General features: G+C 45.0%; 1 protein-coding gene across 2 annotated transcripts in view; it reads right to left on the bottom strand.

Moving 5' to 3' along the window:
• The window catches only part of RAI14 (retinoic acid induced 14), a 264,682-nt gene that overhangs the window by 60,743 nt on the left and 181,025 nt on the right, over nt 1-22,914 (bottom strand). For both annotated transcript variants that reach the window (XM_040338172.1, XM_040338181.1), the window contains exons 6-7: nt 21,889-21,946; nt 9,996-10,066 (exon numbers count right to left, since the gene is read on the bottom strand). In XM_040338172.1, the coding sequence (XP_040194106.1) occupies nt 9,996-10,066; nt 21,889-21,946 (129 nt within the window). The remainder of the gene's footprint in view (nt 1-9,995; nt 10,067-21,888; nt 21,947-22,914) is intronic.

Raw genomic sequence — 22,914 nt, 5'->3', positions numbered from 1 at the left:
GCAAGCATTTGGTATGCGGTTGCGTTTCTAAAAACTTTAATGGGCAATACATTAAGATGGCCGCACAGGGTGGTGGTTGTAAATGTTGCTTGCACATAGCTGTCAGGTTTGTATCCCGTCCATATTTTGGCTGACACCGCTGCTGTTCACATGCAACGATCTGAGCAGTAACTTACAACTAGAGCCTCTGACCGACCACGTGTGCAGTCAGTGTGCGGCCGGGGTCTGCGTTTCTGAGGAAGCGGCTGCATAGCAACGACCAGGGTGGACAGAATCTTGCTGATGGACATAAATGCTGCTGGTACACAAAGGGGTTGTGGTAAATCTGGTGCAGCTCTCCATGGTAGCCAATCAGCTCCTAACTTCAGCTCGTCCAATTAAAGGGTTAGTAAAGGCAGTTTATGTTTTACTTACAGGTAAGTCTATAATAAGGCTTACCTGTAGGTACTGTAAATATCTCCTAAACCTGCACCGTTTTGGATATGATTTGTGTAACTGGATGAATACTGATTAACCACTTTCTTACTGGGCACTTAAACCCCTTCCTGCCCAGGCCAATTTTCAGCTTTCAGCGCTGTCACACTTTGAATGACAATTGCTCGGTCATGGAACACTGTACCCAAATTACATGTTTATCATTTTTTTTTTTTTACACAAATGGAGCTTTTTTTTGGTAGTATTTGATCACCACTGGGGTTTTCTTTTTTGCTAAACAAAAAATTACAGAAAGTTTAGAAAAAAAAATAAACCGTTTTTCTATTTTTTTCTCATTCACTGATGGGCACTAGTGAGGTGACACTGATGGCTACCGATAGACGACACTGATGAGGCAGCACTGGTGGGCACTGATCAGGAGGCACCGATGAGGCTGCACTGATGGGTGGCACTTATGGGCACTGATGAGGCAGCACTGATAAGGCAGAACAAATGGGCACTAATAGGCGGCACTGGTGGACACTAATCAGGAGGCACTGATGATGAGGTACTGATAGGTGGCACTGGTGGGCACTGATTAGCAGTACTGATGGGCACTGACAGATGGCACTGGTGGGCATGGATTTGCAGCACTGGTTGGAACTTAGGGGACCAATGTCTTAACAGAAGCCAGTCACCGGCTTTAGTCTTTTCTTCACGCTGACAGCTTGAAGGAAAAAAAAAAAAAGCTGGTAACCAGCTTCTGTTTACTTCCATGATCAGCTGTCACTGGCCGACAGCTCACGTGGTAAAGGGCCCACTGTGAGTGGCCCTTTACCCTGCTCTGAGTTTAGCCGAGTCGGGAGAACTCGGCGAACACAGAGCATGTCGCGCGGGGCGCGGGCAGCGCGAGAACCTCCATGGACACCCTCCTACCATTTGAGGTCTGCGCTGTAGCCATCCTTCGGGTATATCACGGACGTCAATTGGTTAAATGTAAATCGTACGTTTGGGTATCGTACGAGAAAATATTTTGTTTGTTTGTCCTCTCACATAATTTTGGACGACCTGTCGTGATCGGCTCTGGAAAACTGTGTACATAATGATCAGATTATTGGAAGATTGCTTGCATGATTTTCTGATGGTGTGTGGTAGACATAAGGTTGGTGTAAACTGTCTTTGACTTCACGGTTGGTTTATACATATTGGCCCGGATTCACAAAGCACTTACGCCAACGTATCTCGAGATACGCCGCGTAAGTGTAAATATGCGCCGTCGTATCTGTGCGCCGTGCCCACAAACTAAGATACGCTAGGAAATTGGCTTTATCCGACCGACGTAACTTGCCTACACCGGCGGAGAGTGGGCACATATTTACGCTGGACGTATTTGGCGCTCCCATTCATTTTCTATTTGTATATGCAAATGAGGGAGATGCGCCGATTCACGAACGTACTTGCGCCCGGCACATAATATACGTGGTTTGCGCAAGTCTTACGTCCGACGTAAAGTTATTTCCCATATATGAGGCGCAACCCATGCAAAGGTATGGACCAGGGAACTCAAGCCGCCGAATCTTATGTCGTTTACGTTGTACGTGAATATGACTAGGCGTAGGTTACGTTCACGTCGTAGGCAGTGATCCGTCGTATCTTAGGGTGCATTTCCGATGTGATTCTGAGCATGCGCACTGGGATACGTCCACGGGACGGCGCATGCGCCGTTCGTTATTCACATCTTTATGGTGCTCGGCCCATCATTTGCATGGGGTCACGCCTCATTAGCATGGCTCACGCCCACTTCCACCTACGCAGAGGAAACCCAGCGTAGATTTGAGAGCGAGTGGGAGCAAGTGCTATGTAAATACTGTGCTTGCCTCTCTGCGCTGCGTCAGCGTAGCGTATATTCGCTACGCCGGCATAAATATGCGCCAATGTATGTGAATCCGGGCCATTGGTTATTAGGTAGAGTGTACATTGTAATTTTCAGTAAAAGTCTATATTTAATGGAATCCCAAATTACAGCAGGAAGAGAATACGCCCGGCACTGATGAGAAGAAGAAAGCTTACCCGGCCCGTCATTATCCAGATGAGTGGGATAAGTAATATCGTACTCAGCACAAAGAGGATAAGAGGACAGGAGAGGAGATAGAGGAGCAGATAATCCCGGAGAGGAGTCCAGGCTGAGATTCCAGGCTTCTTATATAATTAGGGAAGATCTCAGCTGACAAACCAAAGCCACCATAGGCTGCCAAACGGTGAGCAGGCGTCTCCGATTTCTAGGAGAGTTCCTGTCCGTACATTTCTGCGTCCAGCGTCCCAATTGTCTTTCTGGATACAATCACATCTTATGATGTCTCTAAAATTTAGTGAAATCCCACTTTTACTTTTCAGGGTTGCTTTTTGAAAACTAAGGCAAACTAGCTTGACATTTAGCCCCCGGTTATGCCAGGTAACAGGTTCAAATCGCATAACAAATCGCACCCTATTCAGTATCGGGGGTGACGCCAACTTTGCGGTGTTGGACCGATTCGAAAAAAAAAAGTTCCTGACAATTTCAGGTGTGACTTGCATAGACATCTGTGCATGAAATCGCTCAGCCAAGTCGCACCTGAAGTTGCACAGACATGCGGCTTTGAGATCGTGCGATTTCAAGTGAAGTTGTACGATTTTGTGTGAGTGGGGGGGGGGGGGGGGGCTTAGGCTTCATGCACACTGGGGCTCTGAATAGCAGGAGAAAAGCAGTTGCAAAAACACTCCTAAGCCGTGTTTTTTCAAAGCGATTAGGCACGCCAAGAGCTTGGAAATGTATTCATTTCATTGTCCAACATATTATTTACTCTGGACATTGAAATAAAAACAATGCTTAAGCGCTAAACGCACATTTACACACGTTTACATGTGTTTCAGCACGTCAGGTTTTTTTTTTATGCTAAAACGCTCCTCTCTTGAACGCACAAGTGATGTTTTTTTTTCGGCCTCTAAACTCCTGTAAATGCCTACAGTGGGGTAGATTCAGGTAGGGGCAGGCACTGCTACGGCGGCGGCCGTTTTTACGATACGCCTCCGTAAATTACTGGAGCTACAGTAGAGGACGAACTCACTCTCATACTTTAGGAATCATTGTTTAGAATATTTTATTGTTTTAAATTATTGTCGGTTTTTAGTATTTGCAAGCGCCACTACATCCCCCTGTCTATCATATGCTGTCAGTGCGTGAGCACTATTAGTTGTGGCTGCTGCTTGATTGTAACTTTTAATTTATTTGTACCACTATATATTTTTCCTGGGTTAGGCTGGTTTGCGCATTAGTTCCCCCCTTGTTTTATACTGGAGCTACGCTTCATTCACGAAGCATTTGCGGCGGCGTTTCGTAAAAGGGGCCGGCGTAAGCGTGCGTAATTTAAATGATCCCGTAGGGGGGCGTGGATCATTTAAATTAGGCGCGTTCCCGCGACGAACGTACTGCGCATGCTCCGTCGGGAAAATGTCCCGACGCGCATTGCGGTAAATGACGTCGCAAGGACGTCATTTGCTTCGACGTGAAAGTAAATGGCGTCCAGCGCCATTCACGATCCACTTACGCAAACAACGTAAATTTCGAAAATCGCGACGCGGGAATGACGTCTATACTTACCATTGGCTGCGCCTCCTAATAGCAGGAGCAGCCTTACGACGAAAGCGACGAACGCAAATGGCGTAAAACACGACTGCCGGGCACACGTACGTTTGAGAATCGGCGTGAGTATGCAATTTGCATACTCTACGCTGACAACTACGGGAACGCCACCTAGCGGCCAGTGTCAGAATGCAGCCTAAGATACGACGGCATAAGAGCCTTATGCCAGTGGTATCTTAGGCTACAGTTGGCGTATCAAGCTTTCTGAATACAGAAAGTCGATACGCCGGCGCTACTTAGCAATTACGCTGCGTATATCTATGGATACGCAGGCGTAATTGCTTCCTGAATCTACCCCAGTGTGTATGGACACTTAGGATAACATGGAGGGGGGTTTAGAGACAGAGAACATAAAAAGCTCAAACACGTGCATGAGGCCTTAAAGTCCTATGAAAATAACAAACATGTTATACTAACCTGCTGTAGTGGTTTTGCACAGAGCAGCCCAGATCCTCCTCTTCTCGGGTCAATGCCGGTGTTCTGCCGAATAACTTCCGCCCGGCGGATAAGGACCCCCTTGTACTGCGCAGGCGCGGCGCCGAGTCTCCGAAAATAGCCGAACGTGTAGAGCTGAGAGGCAGCTCTACACGGCGCATGCACAATGACTATCACATATGCCGCACGCTCCCGATGCTAGTGCTACTCTGCAAGGGGCGGGGGTGATTTTAACAAAGTACACGTTTTAGCGGGGCGTTTTGGCCATCTGAGTTAAATGTGCAAATCCACCCATCAACATTGCCATTGCAAAAGAAGCCCATCAACATGCCCCACTATGACTTGTACTTTATTGTTAAAATCCCCCCCGCCCCTTGCAGAGTAGCACTAGCATCGGGAGCGCATATGTGATAGTCATTGCGCATGCACCGTGTAGAGCTGACTCTCAGCTCTACATGTTCAGGTATTTTCGGAGGCTAGGTTGGGGTTCGTAGTGTGCCTGCGCAGTGCAGGGGGGTCCTAATCTGCCGGGGAAACATTTTCGGTAGGTTACCGGCACGCCTGGCTCCTCCCTCCTGCTGGGTGCCCCCACAGCAAGAAGCTTGCTATGAGGGCACCCGAGCCGAGTCACAGCTCCCTGCGTCCATTCAGACACGGAGCCCCGAGCTGGCTCTGCCCCCTCTCTCCCCTGATTAGCTGACTTTAATTGACAGCAGCAGGAGCCAATGGTGCCGCTGCTGTGTCTCAGCCAATCAGGAAGGAGAATCTCGGACGGCTGAGACATTCGTGGACATCACTGGACAGAGATGGGGCTACTGCACACAGAAGACTTTTATGGACCTTGCACTGGGTGTGGGGTTGATTTTCAGGAGTTGGGATTGGCCCCTTAGTTCCAGTGAACAGAACTCTTAAGGCATCAGCATACCAAGACATTTTGGACAATTTCATGCGCCCAACTTTGTGGGAACAGTTTGGGGGACGGCCTTTTCCTGTTCCAACATGACTGCCCACCAGTACACAAAGCAAGGTCCATAAAGACATGGATGAGCAAGTTAGGGGTGGAGGAACTTGACCGGCCTTCAGAGTCCTGACCTCAACCCGATGGAACACCTTTGGGATGAACTTGACTGGCCTTCAGATTCCTGACCTCAACCTGATGGAACACCTTTGGCCTTCTAATCAACATCAGTGCCTGACCTCACAAATACTTCTGGAAGAATGGTCAAACATTCCCATAGACACACTCCTAAACCTTGTGGACGGCCTGGCCTTTCCAGAACAGTTGAAGCTGTTATAGCTGCAAAGGGTGGGCCAACTCAATATTGAACCCTACAGACTAAGACTGGGATGCCATTAAAGTTCATGTGTGTGCAGGGGCGGACTGACCATTGAGTCACTCGGCACTGCCCGAGGGCCCCATGCCACTAGAGGGCCCCATCAGGGTTGCCAGGCTCAATAAAACCAGGGACAGTATGTAAAAATCTATGTTTTTTTTACATCTGTCCCTGATATGTCCGAAACCGACATGCTTTTGATGTGAAAATCCCGAGATTTTAGCTGCCCCACCTCTGCACTGCCTCCTGGCGTGGTGGCCATCTGTAAGCCCAGGGGCCCCATAATCTTCTATTGCCCGGGGGCCCCATGAGTTGTCAGTCCGCCCCTGTGTGTGTGTGTGTGTGTAAAGGAAGGTGTCCCAATACTTTTTGTAACATAGTGTACCTCTAGCACACACATAGATCTAAATAGGCCCTAAAAAAGATCCGTAGCTGCTACAAAGTTGCTGGTATACCATTCAACTTTCTTTTCTTCAGCTGCCATAAGAGTGTGTCCTGCAACTTCCCTACATGCACTGCTGCTGTCCCGAGGCTGCTGTGAATTGCACATCGCTGTATAGTGCAGGACTGTTGGCTTAAATCAAAATAGGGGATCCCAGAAACCTCATTACTTTACTACAGATGTATACAGACCACCTATGGTGACCACAGAATATGACAAGTTGGTGCTAGGTGACAGGAAAGTGGAGAATCAAGGAATAATGGAAAGCAATGAAAAATGCAAAGAAAATACATACATGTCACAAAAGTGAAGATGCATTAAATCAAATCCAGTATTTAGAGATGTTCCTGCAGATATAGGGCAGAATAGACAGATAGAAATGTTCCACTTTAACATTAAAATCCGGCTTAGGTTAGTGTAGTTTGGAAGCAGTTTGGCAATGACAGAAGTACGAATCATGTGCGATAATCTCCAGCGCACGCGCTCCAACATTTCTCTGCTAATTCCATTACAAAATAGCTAATCCCATTGTATACAGCGATCGGCCGTATTATATAATACACGGAGCGTAGGGAAAAGATGTAATGTGAACCCCGTGCATGGCGATCGATGACACGCTCAAGTGTACTGTCAGAAGGGACTGCTGAATGCCGGCCTCAACCAGTCACTGCATCATAAAAACAGAAACGATCGGACTCATCCTACTTCCTAGTAAAGAAGATTCAAACTCTCTAGGACAGTAAAAACCTGACTTTCATTGCTGTACTTTTATTTAAGCTCAGAGTCCTCTGAACTGCTGATAAAATCAAATACTTGGCCATGATACCGTCCTCATCAATGAATACAATCCATGGTGCCTAAAGCAGACGAGTCGAAAAGCGAACAAAATGTGGATCGATCGTTGTATCGCTTATTTTTCCTGCATTATTCGTGTGCCAACTGAGACATTCGATTTTCGTGCCGCAATCTAAAGTGCCTGAACCAACATGCATTTTTTTTTTTTAAGAAAATCAAAACAATTGATGGCTTACCTGTAGGTATAAAGAATATCTCCTAAACCTGTACGGTTTGGGAGATATTCCCCTCGCAATGCACCCGCTGATTGCAGCAGGGCATACGCAGGGGGGATCCTCGGCTAAAAGGCGCAATCACAGCGCTGGAGCGGCGATACCCGGAAGACATGCCGGAACAAGATGACATCTCACTCAGCGTGGACCAGGTGAATTCCCTACACCTCGTTTTAAGGTAAGTATTTCATAATGAGCTAGTTATGGCTTTTACTTTTCAGGTGTAAAAAACAAAACAAATGCGGGTATACAACCGCTTTAATTTTTGGACTCGTTTATGGCCTGCTTTAACCACTTTTACTGCGGCAGCATTGCACGGCTGGGCAAAACAACGTTATGTTACATTGCTTCACCCTGTGGCCACTAGGAGGCGCGCCCGCTGCTCGCCCCCGGAGCCGATGCGAATGCCCGACAGGCGCAATGACCGCCGGGCACCTGCGATCACTCGTGACACAGTGAGAACTGGGATTAACAGCGATCTGTCCTTTCCACTAGTAAGTCCCATCCCCCTTTCAGTTAGAACACAGTGACACTCCTAAACCTTGTGGACAGACTTCCCAAAGGGTGGGCCAACTCAACATTGATCCTTACGGACTAAGGGCCAAATCCACAAAGACCCGGCGTAACAGGGAAATTTCTAATTTAAGGTACACTGCCTTAAAATTTCTACCTAAGTGCCCGATCCACAAAGCACTTACCTAGAAATTTCTGGCCGTGTAACTTAAATTCCGCCGGCGCAAGGCGTTCCTCATTTCATGGGGGCGATTCCCATTTAAATGAGGCGCGCTCCCGCGCCGGCCGTACTGCGCATGCTCGTGACGTAATTTTCCCGACGTGAATAGCGCAAAATTACGTTACGTCGGGCTTTGTGGATTGCGACGGGTCAATAAAGTTGCGTCGGGAAAAAAAAAAAAGATACGGCGCGAAAAAAAAAATTCAAATTCGAAAAAAAAACGCGTCGCTAGACAGAAGGGTCTACTTTTACATGGTGTACTAACTTTACACCATGTAAAAGCAGCCCTAATTTTGCGTATGCAACTTAATACTTACGGAGAAAAAACTAAGCTGAAAAGCTTCGTGGATCTCCGTAAGTGCTAATTTGCATACCCGAGGCGGCATTTCGACACAAAATGCCCCCAGCGGCGGATGCGGTACTGCATCCTAAGATCCGGCAGTGCAATTCAATTGAGTCCACTGAGAGGTATCGGAGGTGACGTTGGCGACAGATTGCCCCTCTTGTTACATGCTTAATTGTATTTTAGATTATGTGAGTACCCTTGTCTATTATCTATGAGAATTAAAATTTCAAAACGGTATCACACTATCGATGCTTTATTTCTTTGGGGCGAGAAACTGACCAATCTGGGACGAGAACTCCAAGGAGGACCTGCCGTTTTTGGATCAGAGCCCATCGGGATAACCATCTAATGTGGTTGGATCTATATGCTGTTACCTTACAGCAGTAAGGTAAGGGGACATCCTTATTCACCTTAAAAGGATCACTGGATACCCATTCCCCTTCCACTTAATATTGCGGACCCACACTAGCACTTTTTGCTTATTTTTTGGACTTTTGAAATATTATTTATATATTTTTTGCTGATACTGCTCAAGCCTTGTTGATGGACTGTTTATCACCAGTTTATTAGTGTTACCCATCACAGTTATTTGGGAACTTTTTGCACTACCCATCACTTTATTCATAGTGTATTTCATCACATTAAGAGGAACTTGTGGAGTTATATGATTTGCACCAGTATTGTTATTGTTCACTGATCATTTTATTTTTATGCTGATGCCATTTTGGCTATACCGCTCCTTATCTCAGTTATACAAATTTTCATTTCCTTCCCTCACCTGTCCATTCACCTATTCATTCACCACTTATTAGCGCAGCACTACCTTCCCCATTAGTAATTCAATTACACATGCCGGATCTTTTCCCTAACTATGGAAAACTGATTCTGTGGATCAGTTCCATAGTTAGGACCAGGGATATGACGGAGTAACAGCAGTTACTCCGTCGTATCTCTTTTGAGGATTTGGCCCTAAGACTGGGATGCCATTAAAGTCCATGTGAGTGTAAAGGCAGGCATCCCAATACTTTAGACAATATAGTGTACATCTACCAGGTGGCGGGCAACTTGTTACACTTAAAGTGAAGTGAACAGCCTCAGATGATACACAGAGATGAAGCAAATCTCCCTACACAAGTTTGATTTTTATATCTGCAGTCTTAAGCTTTTTAAACTGTTTAGAAAGTGAACATTATGTTAGAATTTTTTCTTCCTGGTCCATCACTGGGTGTGGAGTCTGGGCATGGAGAAACATGCAGAGCTGTCCTGTGAATAGACAAGCTCTCTGCTAACCTATCTCTATGCACTCAACCAACACAAATTGAGCTTTTCAGAAGTTATCATGCTGATGGAGAAGCAGAAAGACACGGGACTTAGTGCTTTGGAGAGAGATAAGTAAACACTACAGATATATGTGCTCAGATCAGATTTCATGAACGGGGTTTACACCCACTTTAACTCCTGTTATGCCAGCAGTTTTTACAGAGTATCTGAATTTTGCTTTAGCCTGCAAATATAATATACTTTTATTAAATAAACTATTCTTACCGAATCTTTGACGTTCAGAAGGCATTTGTTTTCGCACAAGAGTTGCAGCATCGGGAGGTTGCCATTGGCAGCTGGTGAAAAAAAAAATGTTGTGGTCAGCAATCTATGTACTACAGGTGGTGATAACACTATACTCAATTCTTATCAATTATTTCTGATCCACTATCTGCTGTTATATGTTATTCTTTATTTGGTGGTACAGGATTTACATAGTGCTAACATTTTGCACAGCTCTGTACAACAAAAAAGGGAGACAGTACGGTTACAATACAATTGAAGACAAGAAGTTTATGAGGGGCCTGTCCAACAGAGCTTACACTCTAAAAAGGAAAGGACAAGTGATACAAAAAGGAAAGGACAAGTGATACAAAAGGGAAAGGATAGTGATACAAAAAGGAAAGGATAGTGATACAAAAAGGAAAGGACAAGTGATACAAAAAGGAAAGGACAAGTGATACAAAAATGAAAGGACAAGTGATACAAAAAGGAAAGGACAAGTGATACAAAAAGGAAAGGACAAGTGATACAAAAAGGAAAGGATAGAGATACAAAAGGGAAAGGACAAGTGATACAAAAAGGAAAGGACAAGTGATACAAAAAGGAAAGGACAAGTGATACAAAAAGGAAAGGACAAGTGATACAAAAAGGAAAGGACAAGTGATACAAAAAGGAAAGGACAAGTGATACAAAAAGGAAAGGACAAGTGATACAAAAAGGAAAGGATAGAGATACAAAAGGGAAAGGACAAGTGATACAAAAAGGAAAGGACAAGTGATACAAAAAGGAAAGGACAAGTGATACAAAAAGGAAAGGACAAGTGATACAAAAAGGAAAGGACAAGTGATACAAAAGGGAAAGGACAAGTGATACAAAAGGGAAAGGACAAGTGATACAAAAGGGAAAGGACAAGTGATACAAAAAGGAAAGGACAAGTGATACAAAAGGGAAAGGACAAGTGATACAAAAGGGAAAGGACAAGTGATACAAAAGGGAAAGGACAAGCGATACAAAAGGGAAAGGACAAGTGATACAAAAGGGAAAGGACAAGTGATACAAAAGGGAAAGGACAAGTGATACAAAAGGGAAAGGACAAGTGATACAAAAAGGAAAGGACAAGTGATACAAAAGGGAAAGGACAAGTGATACAAAAGGGAAAGGACAAGCGATACAAAAGGGAAAGGACAAGCGATACAAAAAGGAAAGGACAGTGAGCTGATGATGAAAGAATAGTTACATTTTTAGGTAAAAGTGGGACCCCGGAAGAGATGTGTTTTCAGGGATCAACCTAAACTGGATTCACACTGTGCGGAGCATCTTGCAGCAGGCGGTCAGGGATCAACCTAGGCTGGATTCACACTGTGCGGAGCGTCTTGCAGCAGGCGGTCAGGGATCAACCTAGGCTGGATTCACACTGTGCGGAACGTCTTGCAGCAGGCGGTCCGGTGCATCCCCGTTCACTGTTTCAGGACTAAAGTTTTGGCTGATGTTGGACCTGAAATGGAGCTAAAGACGCACAGGACTCTGCTGTGCGCTCTGCAGCCGCCCAGAGATATGTGAACCGGCTCCATTGAGAACCGGTCATACTCTCCTGTCATGCGAATGGGATGCGGGGAAGCCCACATCCAATTTGCAATAGTGTGAACCCGGCCTTAAAGTGATATTAAAAGGTTCAAGTTTATTTTTTTTAAATAACAAACATATCATACTCACCTCCACTGTGCAGTTTGTTTTGCAGAGTGGCCCCGATCCTCCTCTTCTGGGGTCCCACGGCAGCTCTCATGGCTCCTCCCCGCATTAGATAACCCCCTCTGGGAAGCTCTCTCCCAAGGGGGTTACCTTGCGGGCGTGCTCCTGTATCATATACTTGGCCTCCATAGACGCCAAGTGCATGACTCTGCCCCGCCTCCCAGCGGCCGCGTCACTAGATTTGATTGACAGCAGCGGGAGCCAATGGCTGCTATCAATCTATTCAATGAAGAGCCGAGAAGCCATGGAGAGAGCGACACGGGATCGCGCCCAAGGAAATTCGGGGCTCAGGTAAGTAAAACGGGGGGGGGGGGGCGTTTAATGCACCTTAGGATGCATCAAGGTGAAAAAACACAAGGGTATACAACCCCCTTAAGGTGGGCAGTGTACAAGATAACTAGACAGATTGGGTTGGGGAGTTCCAGAGGATTGGAGACGTCCTGAAGAAGTCCTAGATGCAAAAATGGGAAGAGGTGTAATGCAGCCTTTTTAGATACAAATAGGAGTTGATTTACTAAAACTGGGGAGTGTAGTTCTGAAAGGTAGCCAATCAGCAATCAGCCAATTGGTGCACTCTTAGGAGATATTTATAGTACCTATAGGCAAGCCCTATTATAGGCTTACCTATAGGTAAAACAAACAAATTGCCTTTACTACCACTTTAAATTCTCGATTGCTCTCGACCAATGGCGCACTGGGCAGAAAATTCAATAGCACCCTTGTGCTTGGGTTTAACCTTTTTTTTAGAAAAATTTCCCTAAAGGATCATTAAATGAGCAAACGCTATTCTCTGCAGAATCATTTGCTGCTAATTACTCGAGCAATACCATCAATAAAACAAAGGGAACCGTTTACAAATGCTGCAAACGAAACCTCAGTGTTCTTGTTTTGCTGCTTTCCTGACCGTATTGGCCGACCTTCTGTGTTTATAAATCAGCGATCCAGAGGCCGTCAGCCAGAAAAAAAGGTGAAGTGGTCTTGGAAGAATGAGATAAAAATGCCAACTTTTGTGAAAAGAACGACATGAAACTTGCCAAACTCTCCCAGAGGAATTCTGTACATTCTGTTATAGTGAGGTACTAATGCAGTTTTATTTTTGTAGGATTTGGTATTGAGCTTTACCGATGTGAAGGATTTCATCAGAAAATGTGCAAAATGCTTAGGAAACAGTGGAATTTTGGGGACAATTTCAGACCATCAAACAAGCATTTATATATACAGGTTGAACTGAAAAAAACAAAACAAAAAAAACATGGTGGAATAACCATTGTGAACCTTTATAATTATGCCCTTCTAATACCAACGAGGAAGGATTCATTTATGATGGTCAGACTATAGAAAAGCCTTTCAACGAATACCAGGGTACCTCCAGTGGTTCCTTAAGCAGCGAGCAATAGTCGATAAACCCCCCCCCCCCCCATACCTAAAATGGCCACCAGTGTAAGGGGGCAATTTTCCACTGACAACCAATGTAAGGTGCCACTTCTACAATGGTCAGGAATGTAAGGGAGCATTTAACGGATACTAATGTAAGAGGGTACTTCTACAAGACAAGAAATGTGGGACAGTTTTACAACAACCAAAAATGTAAGGTAGTATGATGGCCATAAATTTAAAAGGGACACTTCTACAATGACCAGAGATCCAAGAGGGCACGTCTACAATGACCAGAGATCCAAGAGGGCACATCTACAATGACCAGAGATCCAAGAGGGCACGTCTACAATGACCAGAGATCCAAGAGGGCACGTCTACAATGACCAGAGATCCAAGAGGGCACGTCTACAATGACCAGAGATCCAAGAGGGCACGTCTACAATGACCAGAGATCCAAGAGGGCACGTCTACAATGACCAGAGATCCAAGAGGGCACGTCTACAATGACCAGAGATCCAAGAGGGCACGTCTACAATCACCAGAGATCCAAGAGGGCACGTCTACAATCACCAGAGATCCAAGAGGGCACGTCTACAATCACCAGAGATCCAAGAGGGCACGTCTACAATCACCAGAGATCCAAGAGGGCACGTCTACAATCACCAGAGATCCAAGAGGGCACGTCTACAATCACCAGAGATCCAAGAGGACACTTGTACAATCACCAGAGATCTAAGAGGACACTTCTACAATCACCAGAGATCTAAGAGGACACTTCTACAATCACCAGAGATCTAAGAGGACACTTCTACAATCACCAGAGATCTAAGAGGACACTTCTACAATCACCAGAGATCTAAGAGGACACTTCTACAATCACCAGAGATCTAAGAGGACACTTCTACAATCACCAGAGATCTAAGAGGACACTTCTACAATCACCAGAGATCTAAGAGGACACTTCTACAATCACCAGAGATCTAAGAGGACACTTCTACAATCACCAGAGATCTAAGAGGACACTTCTACAATCACCAGAGATCTAAGAGGACACTTCTACAATCACCAGAGATCCAAGTGGGCACTTCTACAATGACCATAGATCCAAGTGGGCACTTCTACAATGACCATAGATCCAAGTGGGCACTTCTACAATGACCATAGATCCAAGTGGGCACTTCTACAATGACCATAGATCCAAGTGGGCACTTCTACAATGACCATAGATCCAAGAGGGCACTTCTACAATGACCATAGATCCAAGAGGGCACTTCTACAATGACCATAGATCCAAGAGGGCACTTCTACAATAACCAGGACTGTAAGGGCCACTTCTACAATGGCAAGAAAGGCAAGGGGAGACATCTACAGTAACCAGAAATGTAGGGGGCATGTGTACAATGACTACCTAAGGAGCAACCTCTCCACTAAGGAGACACTACGGTTTTCACGTTTTTTTTCACAGTATATTCTGGTCATAATTTTGTTATTTGTGTAGCACATTTGTCCTAAAAGTAGGGCTACATGTAAATTTAGTTGTGCTGGATGGTAGCCAGCCTGGCTAATTTGTAGTGTTTAGTGGCCAAATGACTTCTGCCCTAATCTTGTTGGCTGTGGTTTCTCCCGTTTGTCAGTAGGTGGTGCTGTTGCCTTTGACATTGGAGTGATGAGCTACAGTGAAGTTCAGGTTAGGAATAAATATATCTTTCTCAGCCAATCAGACTAGTAGCTTTGCATGCTAGGAAAAGGTATTGATCTGGAAAAAGTCAGGTGATCAGGGTTAGTCTTCTGGCCCAGGAATGTGTGTACAGTTCCTGGCTGCTAGGCCGGAAGCCTATCCAGGTGGCTGCCGGCTGCTATGCCTATCCAAGGCCTATCCAGGTGTTCAAGTTTATGCAGAGGAAAGCCTGCCAAAGATCCAGGAATGATTCTAGAGGGATGGAGTTCTAAGGAAGCACCAGAGGGGACTTTTCAAGAGCTGGAGGCTATGAAGTGGCTGGGAGGACTTCAAGAGGGAACTCATCCAAGGGAATCTGAGATGAAGCAGTGAGTAAAAGTTCAGTTACTAGAGGAGACAGCCTATCCTACAAAGTACAGATGTGCTGGTTCAGCTTAACCACTTCCCGACCTCCTCATGTACATATACGTCAGCAGAATGGCACGGACAGGCACATGTACGTACCTGTACGTACTCTGCTAGACGTGGGTGGGGGGTCCGATCGGGACCCCCCCGGTACATGCGGAGGTCGGGTCCGCTCGGGGAGCGATCCGGGACGACGGCGCGGCTATTTGTTTATAGCCGCTCCGTCGCGATCGCTCCCCGGAGCTGAAGAACGGGGAGAGCCGTGTGTAAACACGGCTTCCCCGTGCTTCACTGTGTCGGCGCATCGATCGCGTCATTCCCTTTATAGGGAAGACACGATCGATGACGTCAGTCCTACAGCCACACCCCCCTACACTAGTAAACACACACAAAGTAAACCCTAACTCCTACAGCGCCCCCTGTGGTTAACTCCCAAACTGCAACTGTCATTTTCACAACAAACAATGCAATTTAAATGCATTTTTTGCTGTGAAAATGACAATTGTCCCAAAAATGTGTCAAAATTGTCCAAAGTGTCCGCCATAATGTCGCAGTCACGAAAAAAATCGCTGATCGCCGCCATTAGTAGTAAAAAAAAATAAAAAAATAAAAATGCAAAAAAACTATCCCCTATTTTGTAAACGCTATAAATTTTGCGCAAACCAACCGATAAACGATTCTTGCGATTTTTTTTACCAAAAATAGGTAGAAGAATACGTATCAGCCTAAACTGAGGAAAAAAAAATTTTTATATATGTTTTTGGGGGATATTTATTACAGCAAAAAGTAAAAAATATTGCATTTTTTTCAAAATTGTCGCTCTATTTTTGTTTATAGCACAAAAAATAAAAAACGCAGAGGTGATCAAATACCACCAAAAGAAAGCTCCATTTGTGGGGAAAAAAGGACGCCAATTTTGTTTGGGAGCCACGTCGCACGACCGCGCAATTGTCTGTTAAAGCGACGCAGTCCCGAACTGTAAAAACCCCTTGGGTCTTTAGGCAGCAATATGGTCCGGGGCTTAAGTGGTTAAAGGCTCTTATTCCTGTACTGCTGTCAACCTGATCTCACCCATTTTTGTCTAAAGTCTGCCAATCTGCCTGTTGCTAATCGTTATTAAGGGTGTCCTGTGCCCTGTCCCCTCTCTCCCATATTTTTTCTGTTCTAGGAATAAACTTCACTATGTTTAAAGCATAAAAGTGACTGGCTCCCAATGTTCTTTCGTGTTCATCACCCACAAACCTGCACCCTGAGAATGTATGTCAGCTATCCCTACCCCTGGTAGTCACCATCAGGCTCCCGGAAAATCGGGGTAGGCACAACAAAAATAATGTGTCATTATCAGCCTATAGAAAAGCTTTTTTCAGTCAGGGTTCCGTGGAATACTGGAGCAACTCCAGTAGTTCCTCAAGCCATGAGCAATAGTGGATAAACCCCCCATACCTTCAATGACCATCAATGTAAACATGCAATTTTCCACTGACAACCAATGTAAGGGGCAACTTCTACAATGACCAGGAATGTAAGGGAGCACTAAACTGACCACTAATGTAAGAGGTAGGGATGTCCCGATACCACTTTTTTAGGACCGAGTACAAGTACCGATACTTTTTTTCCATGTACTCGCCGATACCGATTACCGATACTTTTTTTTAAAAATGCAGCCATGTGTCCCCCAAATGCAGCCTCGTGTCCCCCAAATGCAGCCTCGTGTCCCCCAAATGCAGCCTCGTGTCCCCCAAATGCAGCCTCGTGTCCCCCAAATGCAGCCTCGTGTCGGTCTCCCCCTGCCGTCTAGTTGATCAGCGCTCGGGGAACATAACAGCTTTCATTTTAATAGCTGTGTGTTCCCCGCTGCGCGTCATCATTTATAGCCCCTCCCCCTTGTCTGGGCACTTTGATAGACAGATCACCCGTCCAATCCTGGGACGGGTGATCTGTCTATCAAAGTGCCCGGACAAGGGGGAGGGGCTATATATGACAATGCGTGGCGGGGAACACACAGCTATTCAAATGAAAGCTGTTATGTTCCCTGAGCGCCGAACAACTAAACGGCGGCAGCAGCTCTCCTCCAGTGGCATGTTTAACATACCCGAGGACTGCTCTGCTCTCCGCCTCCTCTCCGCGCCCTCAGTCTCCTCTCTGACCGCTCCCCGCCCCCACTCAGAGAAAAAAAAAATAAAGTATCGGTGAAGCATCGGGAGCATTTGCGCGAGTACAAGTACTCGGGCAAATGCTCAGTATAGGTCCCGATACCGATACTAGCATCGGTATCGGGACAACCCTAGTAAGGGAACACTTCTACAAAAACAAGAAATATAAGGGGACACTTTTACAACAACCAAAAATGTAAGGGAGTACAATGGCTATACATATAAGGGGGGCACTTCTACAATGACTAAAAATGTAAGGGGGAACTTCTTCAATGACCAGAAAAGTAATGGGGCAGGTCTACAATGACCACTGTAAAATGTAAGGGGGCACGTCTACAATGACCACTTAAAGTAGAACTACAGGCCAAAAAATAGTTTTTTCCTCTTGGACAAAGCAAGGGAGGGTTATAAACCCTAGCAGATTTTTGTTCACCATCTGTGTCCCATTGCAGAGATTTCCCTTCACTTCCTGTCCCATAGCCAAGTAGGAAGTGAGAGTAAAAATCTGCAAATTAAGGGAATTCCTTGGGGACCCTAGGTCACCAGAACTAGTGTCCCCATTGGAAGATTTCCCGGCTATTACTTTTCTGCGGACAACCTAAAATATGTGATCTTATTTTAAATTCACTTTTAATGATAATGGTAAACAAGACAAATATAGAAAGCGAATCTCCTTAAAGGGGATGTCCTGACAAAATACGCAACTCGGCAGAATATCCAACCATGTCAATTCCGGTTTCCTAAAACCCACAATAATTGCAGATTTTGACGAATTTGTGTTTGGACACTCAGGACACAACCTGAGTGCAGTCAGGTAAAGGAACATTTCGGTGTTTTCACAGCACAGCAGCTAACAGGGATGAAGTTGTCGCCGTTTCACAGGCGGCCATTTTGCTGGTTAGTGTTGGAGCGGAGTAACAATCTTCGCTCATAATATTGTGCACCGGACTTCATTCAGTTGCCCCTCTTGTGTCAAAACATGTATTCCTCATGTGAAATTATTTCATAGAAATCTGCAATTAATCATGTTTTAACCACTTAAGGACCGAGCCTCATTCTGAGATTTGGTGTTTACAAGTTAAAAACTGTTTTATTGCTAGAAAATTACTTAGAACCCCCAAACATTATATATTTTTTTGTTCCAACACCTTAGAGAATAAAATGGCGGTCGTTGCAATACTTTTTGTCACACCGTGTATTTGCAGCGGTCTTAAAAGCGCACTTTTTTGGAAACAAAATCACTTTTTGGAATTAAAAAATAAGACAACAGTAAAGTTGGCCCAATTTTTTTTTATATATTGCGAAAGATAATGTTAAGCTGAGTAAATTGATACCCAACATGTCATGCTTCAAAATTGCGCCCGCTCGTGGAATGGCGACAAACTTTTACCCATAAAAATCTCTATAGGCGACGTTAAAAAAAAAATCTAGAGGCGCCGCTCACGTATGCGATCGCTTCTGTGCGCAAGCTCTTCGGGATGGGGCGCTTAAAAAAAAGTTTTCTTATTTATTTTAAACTCCCTTCAAGAGCTATGGGCGGAAGTGACGTTTTGACGTCGCTTCCGCCCTGCAGTAATATGGAGATGGGTGGGGGCTATCTTCCCCTCACTCGTCTCCATACTCAGCACGGGGACAGACGCGATCGCCTCCACTGCTGCCGACGGCCTCGGGTAAGCCGATAAAAGTGATCTTGCTGCAAATCCTCCACAGAGATCACTTTCATCTTGTAGCGGACCGCCCGCTGAAGAAGAGGATACCGGGGTTATGGTAGCTAGCTGCAACTGTATTCCTCTTCAAACAGCCAATGTATTCCTGCGGCGGTCCTTCCGTAAGTGGTTAAATAAACCAGAAATGACGCGGTTGGATATTCTGCCGAGTTGCATATTTGGGCAGAACAGGGGCACAGACAGCAATAAAAACCTAATAGGTGTAATCCATCTCCCCTCTAGCCATAACTAAAAAAAATAGGTTTTGCCCTTAGTTCTACTTTAGGGGGCAACCTCTCCACTGACCACTAGTGTAAGGAGACACTACGGTTTTTACGTTTTTTTTCACATTATATTCTGGTCATCATTTTGTCATCTAGATGTAATGTACCATCAACTGTAGATACAGTATAATGTTTTTAGCAGGGGTTCGCTGGGAGCTAAAAACTATTTCAAGGATTTAATTAGGGTAAAGAAGTTGAGAAATGCTACTACAAAACCATGTATGTAAACCATCCATACATCCAGTGAAGTGAACAGCCTCAGATGATACACAGGGATGAACCAAATCTCCCTACATGTATATCTGCTGTCTTCACATTTATATGCTGAAAGTTCAGATTGTGTTAGGAGATTTTCTCTTCCTGTTTAACACAGAGTGTGATGTCTGGGCATACAGCCAAGATAGCCAACATTGCTGATTGGAGGAAAGGCACACACCCCCTCTCCACATAGGCAGAGACTCTCAGAGGTGTTTTGCAAGAGGGCCAGCTCCCTGCTCATCTATTTTAGCAACCTCCCCTGACAGAATTGTCAGGCTGCTTGTATCCAATGTGTGAGAATTATCAGGCTGATAACAGAGGAACGGTTCAGGAGAAAGCTAGGGGACTCCGCTTTTTGAAGAGAGATAACAAAACACTGCAGATATATGAATTAGGTTTACATCCACTAACTAGTAGATTTTCCATATGAACATTTATAAGAACATTTGTACAAAAGTTCTCATTCGTACTTTGGATGGCTTGCGGAATGTTGTTCAAAAGTGCTTCAAAAAATGTTTACTTTTAACATTTGATTTTGGCGTGAATAGACTTTCCTGAAAACCTCATATAGCGTTACTAATTTGTTCATTTGAGAAAACATTTCCATCCTGCTCCTTCAAGTTCTCTTGAAAACAAATGACGATTTGACCCCACTAACGATTCAAACGTTCTTAAAATGAAGAATTTTCAACCAAATTTCTTCTAGTCTAGCTTTAGACCTCTACCACAAGGAAGTTTTGTAGGTAAAACACCTCCTCTGTTTCCTACAACCTCTAGGTATAACCCCCCCCCCGTGTTTCCTACAACCTCTAGGTATAACACCCCGTGTTTCCTACAACCTCTAGGTATAACCCCCCCCCCCCGTGTTTCCTACAACCTCTAGGTATAACACCCCGTGTTTCCTACAACCTCTAGGTAGAACAGCCCGTGTTTCCTACAACCTCTAGGTAGAACAGCCCGTGTTTCCTACAACCTCTAGGTAGAACAGCCCGTGTTTCCTACAACCTCTAGGTAGAACAGCCCGTGTTTCCTACAACCTCTAGGTAGAACAGCCCGTGTTTCCTACAACCTCTAGGTAGAACAGCCCGTGTTTCCTACAACCTCTAGGTAGAACAGCCCGTGTTTCCTACAACCTCTAGGTAGAACAGCCCGTGTTTCCTACAACCTCTAGGTAGAACAGCCCGTGTTTCCTACAACCTCTAGGTAGAACAGCCCGTGTTTCCTACAACCTCTAGGTAGAACAGCCCGTGTTTCCTACAACCTCTAGGTAGAACACCCCGTGTTTCCTACAACCTCTAGGTAGAACACCCCGTGTTTCCTACAACCTCTAGGTATAACACCCCGTGTTTCCTACAACCTCTAGGTAGAACACCCCGTGTTTCCTACAACCTCTAGGTAGAACACCCCGTGTTTCCTACAACCTCTAGGTATAACACCCCGTGTTTCCTACAACCTCTAGGTATAACACCCCGTGTTTCCTACAACCTCTAGGTATAACACCCCGTGTTTCCTACAACCTCTAGCTATAACACCCTGTGTTTCCTACAACCTCTAGGTATTACACCAAGTGTTTCCTACAACCTCTAGGTATAACACCCCCTGTGTTTCCTACAACCTCTAGGTATAGCACCCCCTGTGTTTCCTACAACCTCTAGGTATAGCACCCCCTGTGTTTCCTACAACCTCTAGGTATAGCACCCCCTGTGTTTCCTACAACCTCTAGGTATAGCACCCCCTGTGTTTCCTACAACCTCTAGGTATAGCACCCCCTGTGTTTCCTACAACCTCTAGGTATAGCACTCCCTGTGTTTCCTACAACCTCTAGGTATAGCACCCCCTGTGTTTCCTACAACCTCTAGGTATAGCACCCCCTGTGTTTCCCACAACCTCTAGGTATAGCACCCCCTGTGTTTCCTACAACCTCTAGGTATAGCACCCCCTGTGTTTCCTACAACCTCTGGGTATAACACCCACTGTGTTTCCTACAACCTCTAGGTATAACACCCCCTGTGTTTCCTACAACCTCTAGGTATAGCACCCCCTGTGTTTCCTACAACCTCTAGGTATAACACCCCCTGTGTTTCCTACAACCTCTAGGTATAGCACCCCCTGTGTTTACTACAACCTCTAGGTATAGCACCCCCTGTGTTTCCTACAACCTCTAGGTATAGCACCCCCTGTGTTTCCTACAACCTTTCAGAACGAGAACAAGTATTGTGTTTCAGCCTCAAAACAGGACAAGTAAACAGACATATATAGACAAGTATACAGAATCCGGCAACATACCTGCATAATGAACACACGTCCTCCCGCCGCCGTCTGTGCATTCTGTCGGACATCTAGACTGTGGGAGAGCAAGACTGTTCATTTCAGTAATCAAAATATAGGCTTGAGGAAGAGTAAAAGCAATAAAAGTTCAACATAAACTATCTGTGCTACAAAATGTCTGGGATTCATTCCTTTGTGCCGGTAAACCATGGAGAATATGGAGAGTGGCCTTTGCATCGTAGTTTCCAGCTTAGTGCAAACATGCCTGGAATGTGAGGATTTTTGGAAGGGTCAGACGTAGCACACCTTTACCGATCAATCTATGCTGGATGGAGGATGCTCTCTTCTCAGGTTCCCACACGTCAGGGTCAATGTATGTGGAACATCTGCATGGAGAGCCCGGATCCATCCACCGACTCACTATTATACGGGGTGGGTTATTATGGTTACTTTGCTAGGCTTACTGAAAAAGAAATGTAAGCTAAATATCTTTCATTGTATTCAAGAATGTGTACGCTTTGCTGAAATAAAAAATATCTACACCCTACGTTTTTTTTTTGTTATTATTATGAATAGAATGGGGAATGGTTATTTTTTTTAAATTAGATCCATAAGGCTCCATTCACACTTGTGCGACTTGTCATGCAACTTTGGACATCACAGTCACAACACCAGTCGTTGCCTACATTTTCCAATGATAACTATATATGTGCGACTTAAAGTTGCAGCAACTTCAAAGTAGTTCATGCACTACTTTCATGCACCTTGAGGGCTATAGACTTCAATGTTAACCATCAAAAGTAGCATGAAAGACGTAGCTGAATATTATACAATGCAATAGTTGTCCATTATCACTGGTCAAAGCCAAAGTCGTAGCCAATTTGCACCCATTCAAAGTTGTGTCAAATTTGCAACAAAGTCGGCGCAACTTTGGAGTCCTTCAAGTGTGAATGTAGCCTAAAGGCTTGTACACACAATGGGCCAGATTCAAGAAGCTATTGCGCCCGCGCAACCATAGGTTGCGCGGCGCAATAGCTGTTTTGC

This window comes from Rana temporaria, chromosome 1 (assembly GCF_905171775.1).
Source record: "Rana temporaria chromosome 1, aRanTem1.1, whole genome shotgun sequence".
Lineage (NCBI taxonomy): Eukaryota > Metazoa > Chordata > Amphibia > Anura > Ranidae > Rana > Rana temporaria.
Note: the sequence above shows the minus strand (reverse complement) of the source record. Positions and strands in the feature narration are given on the sequence as shown.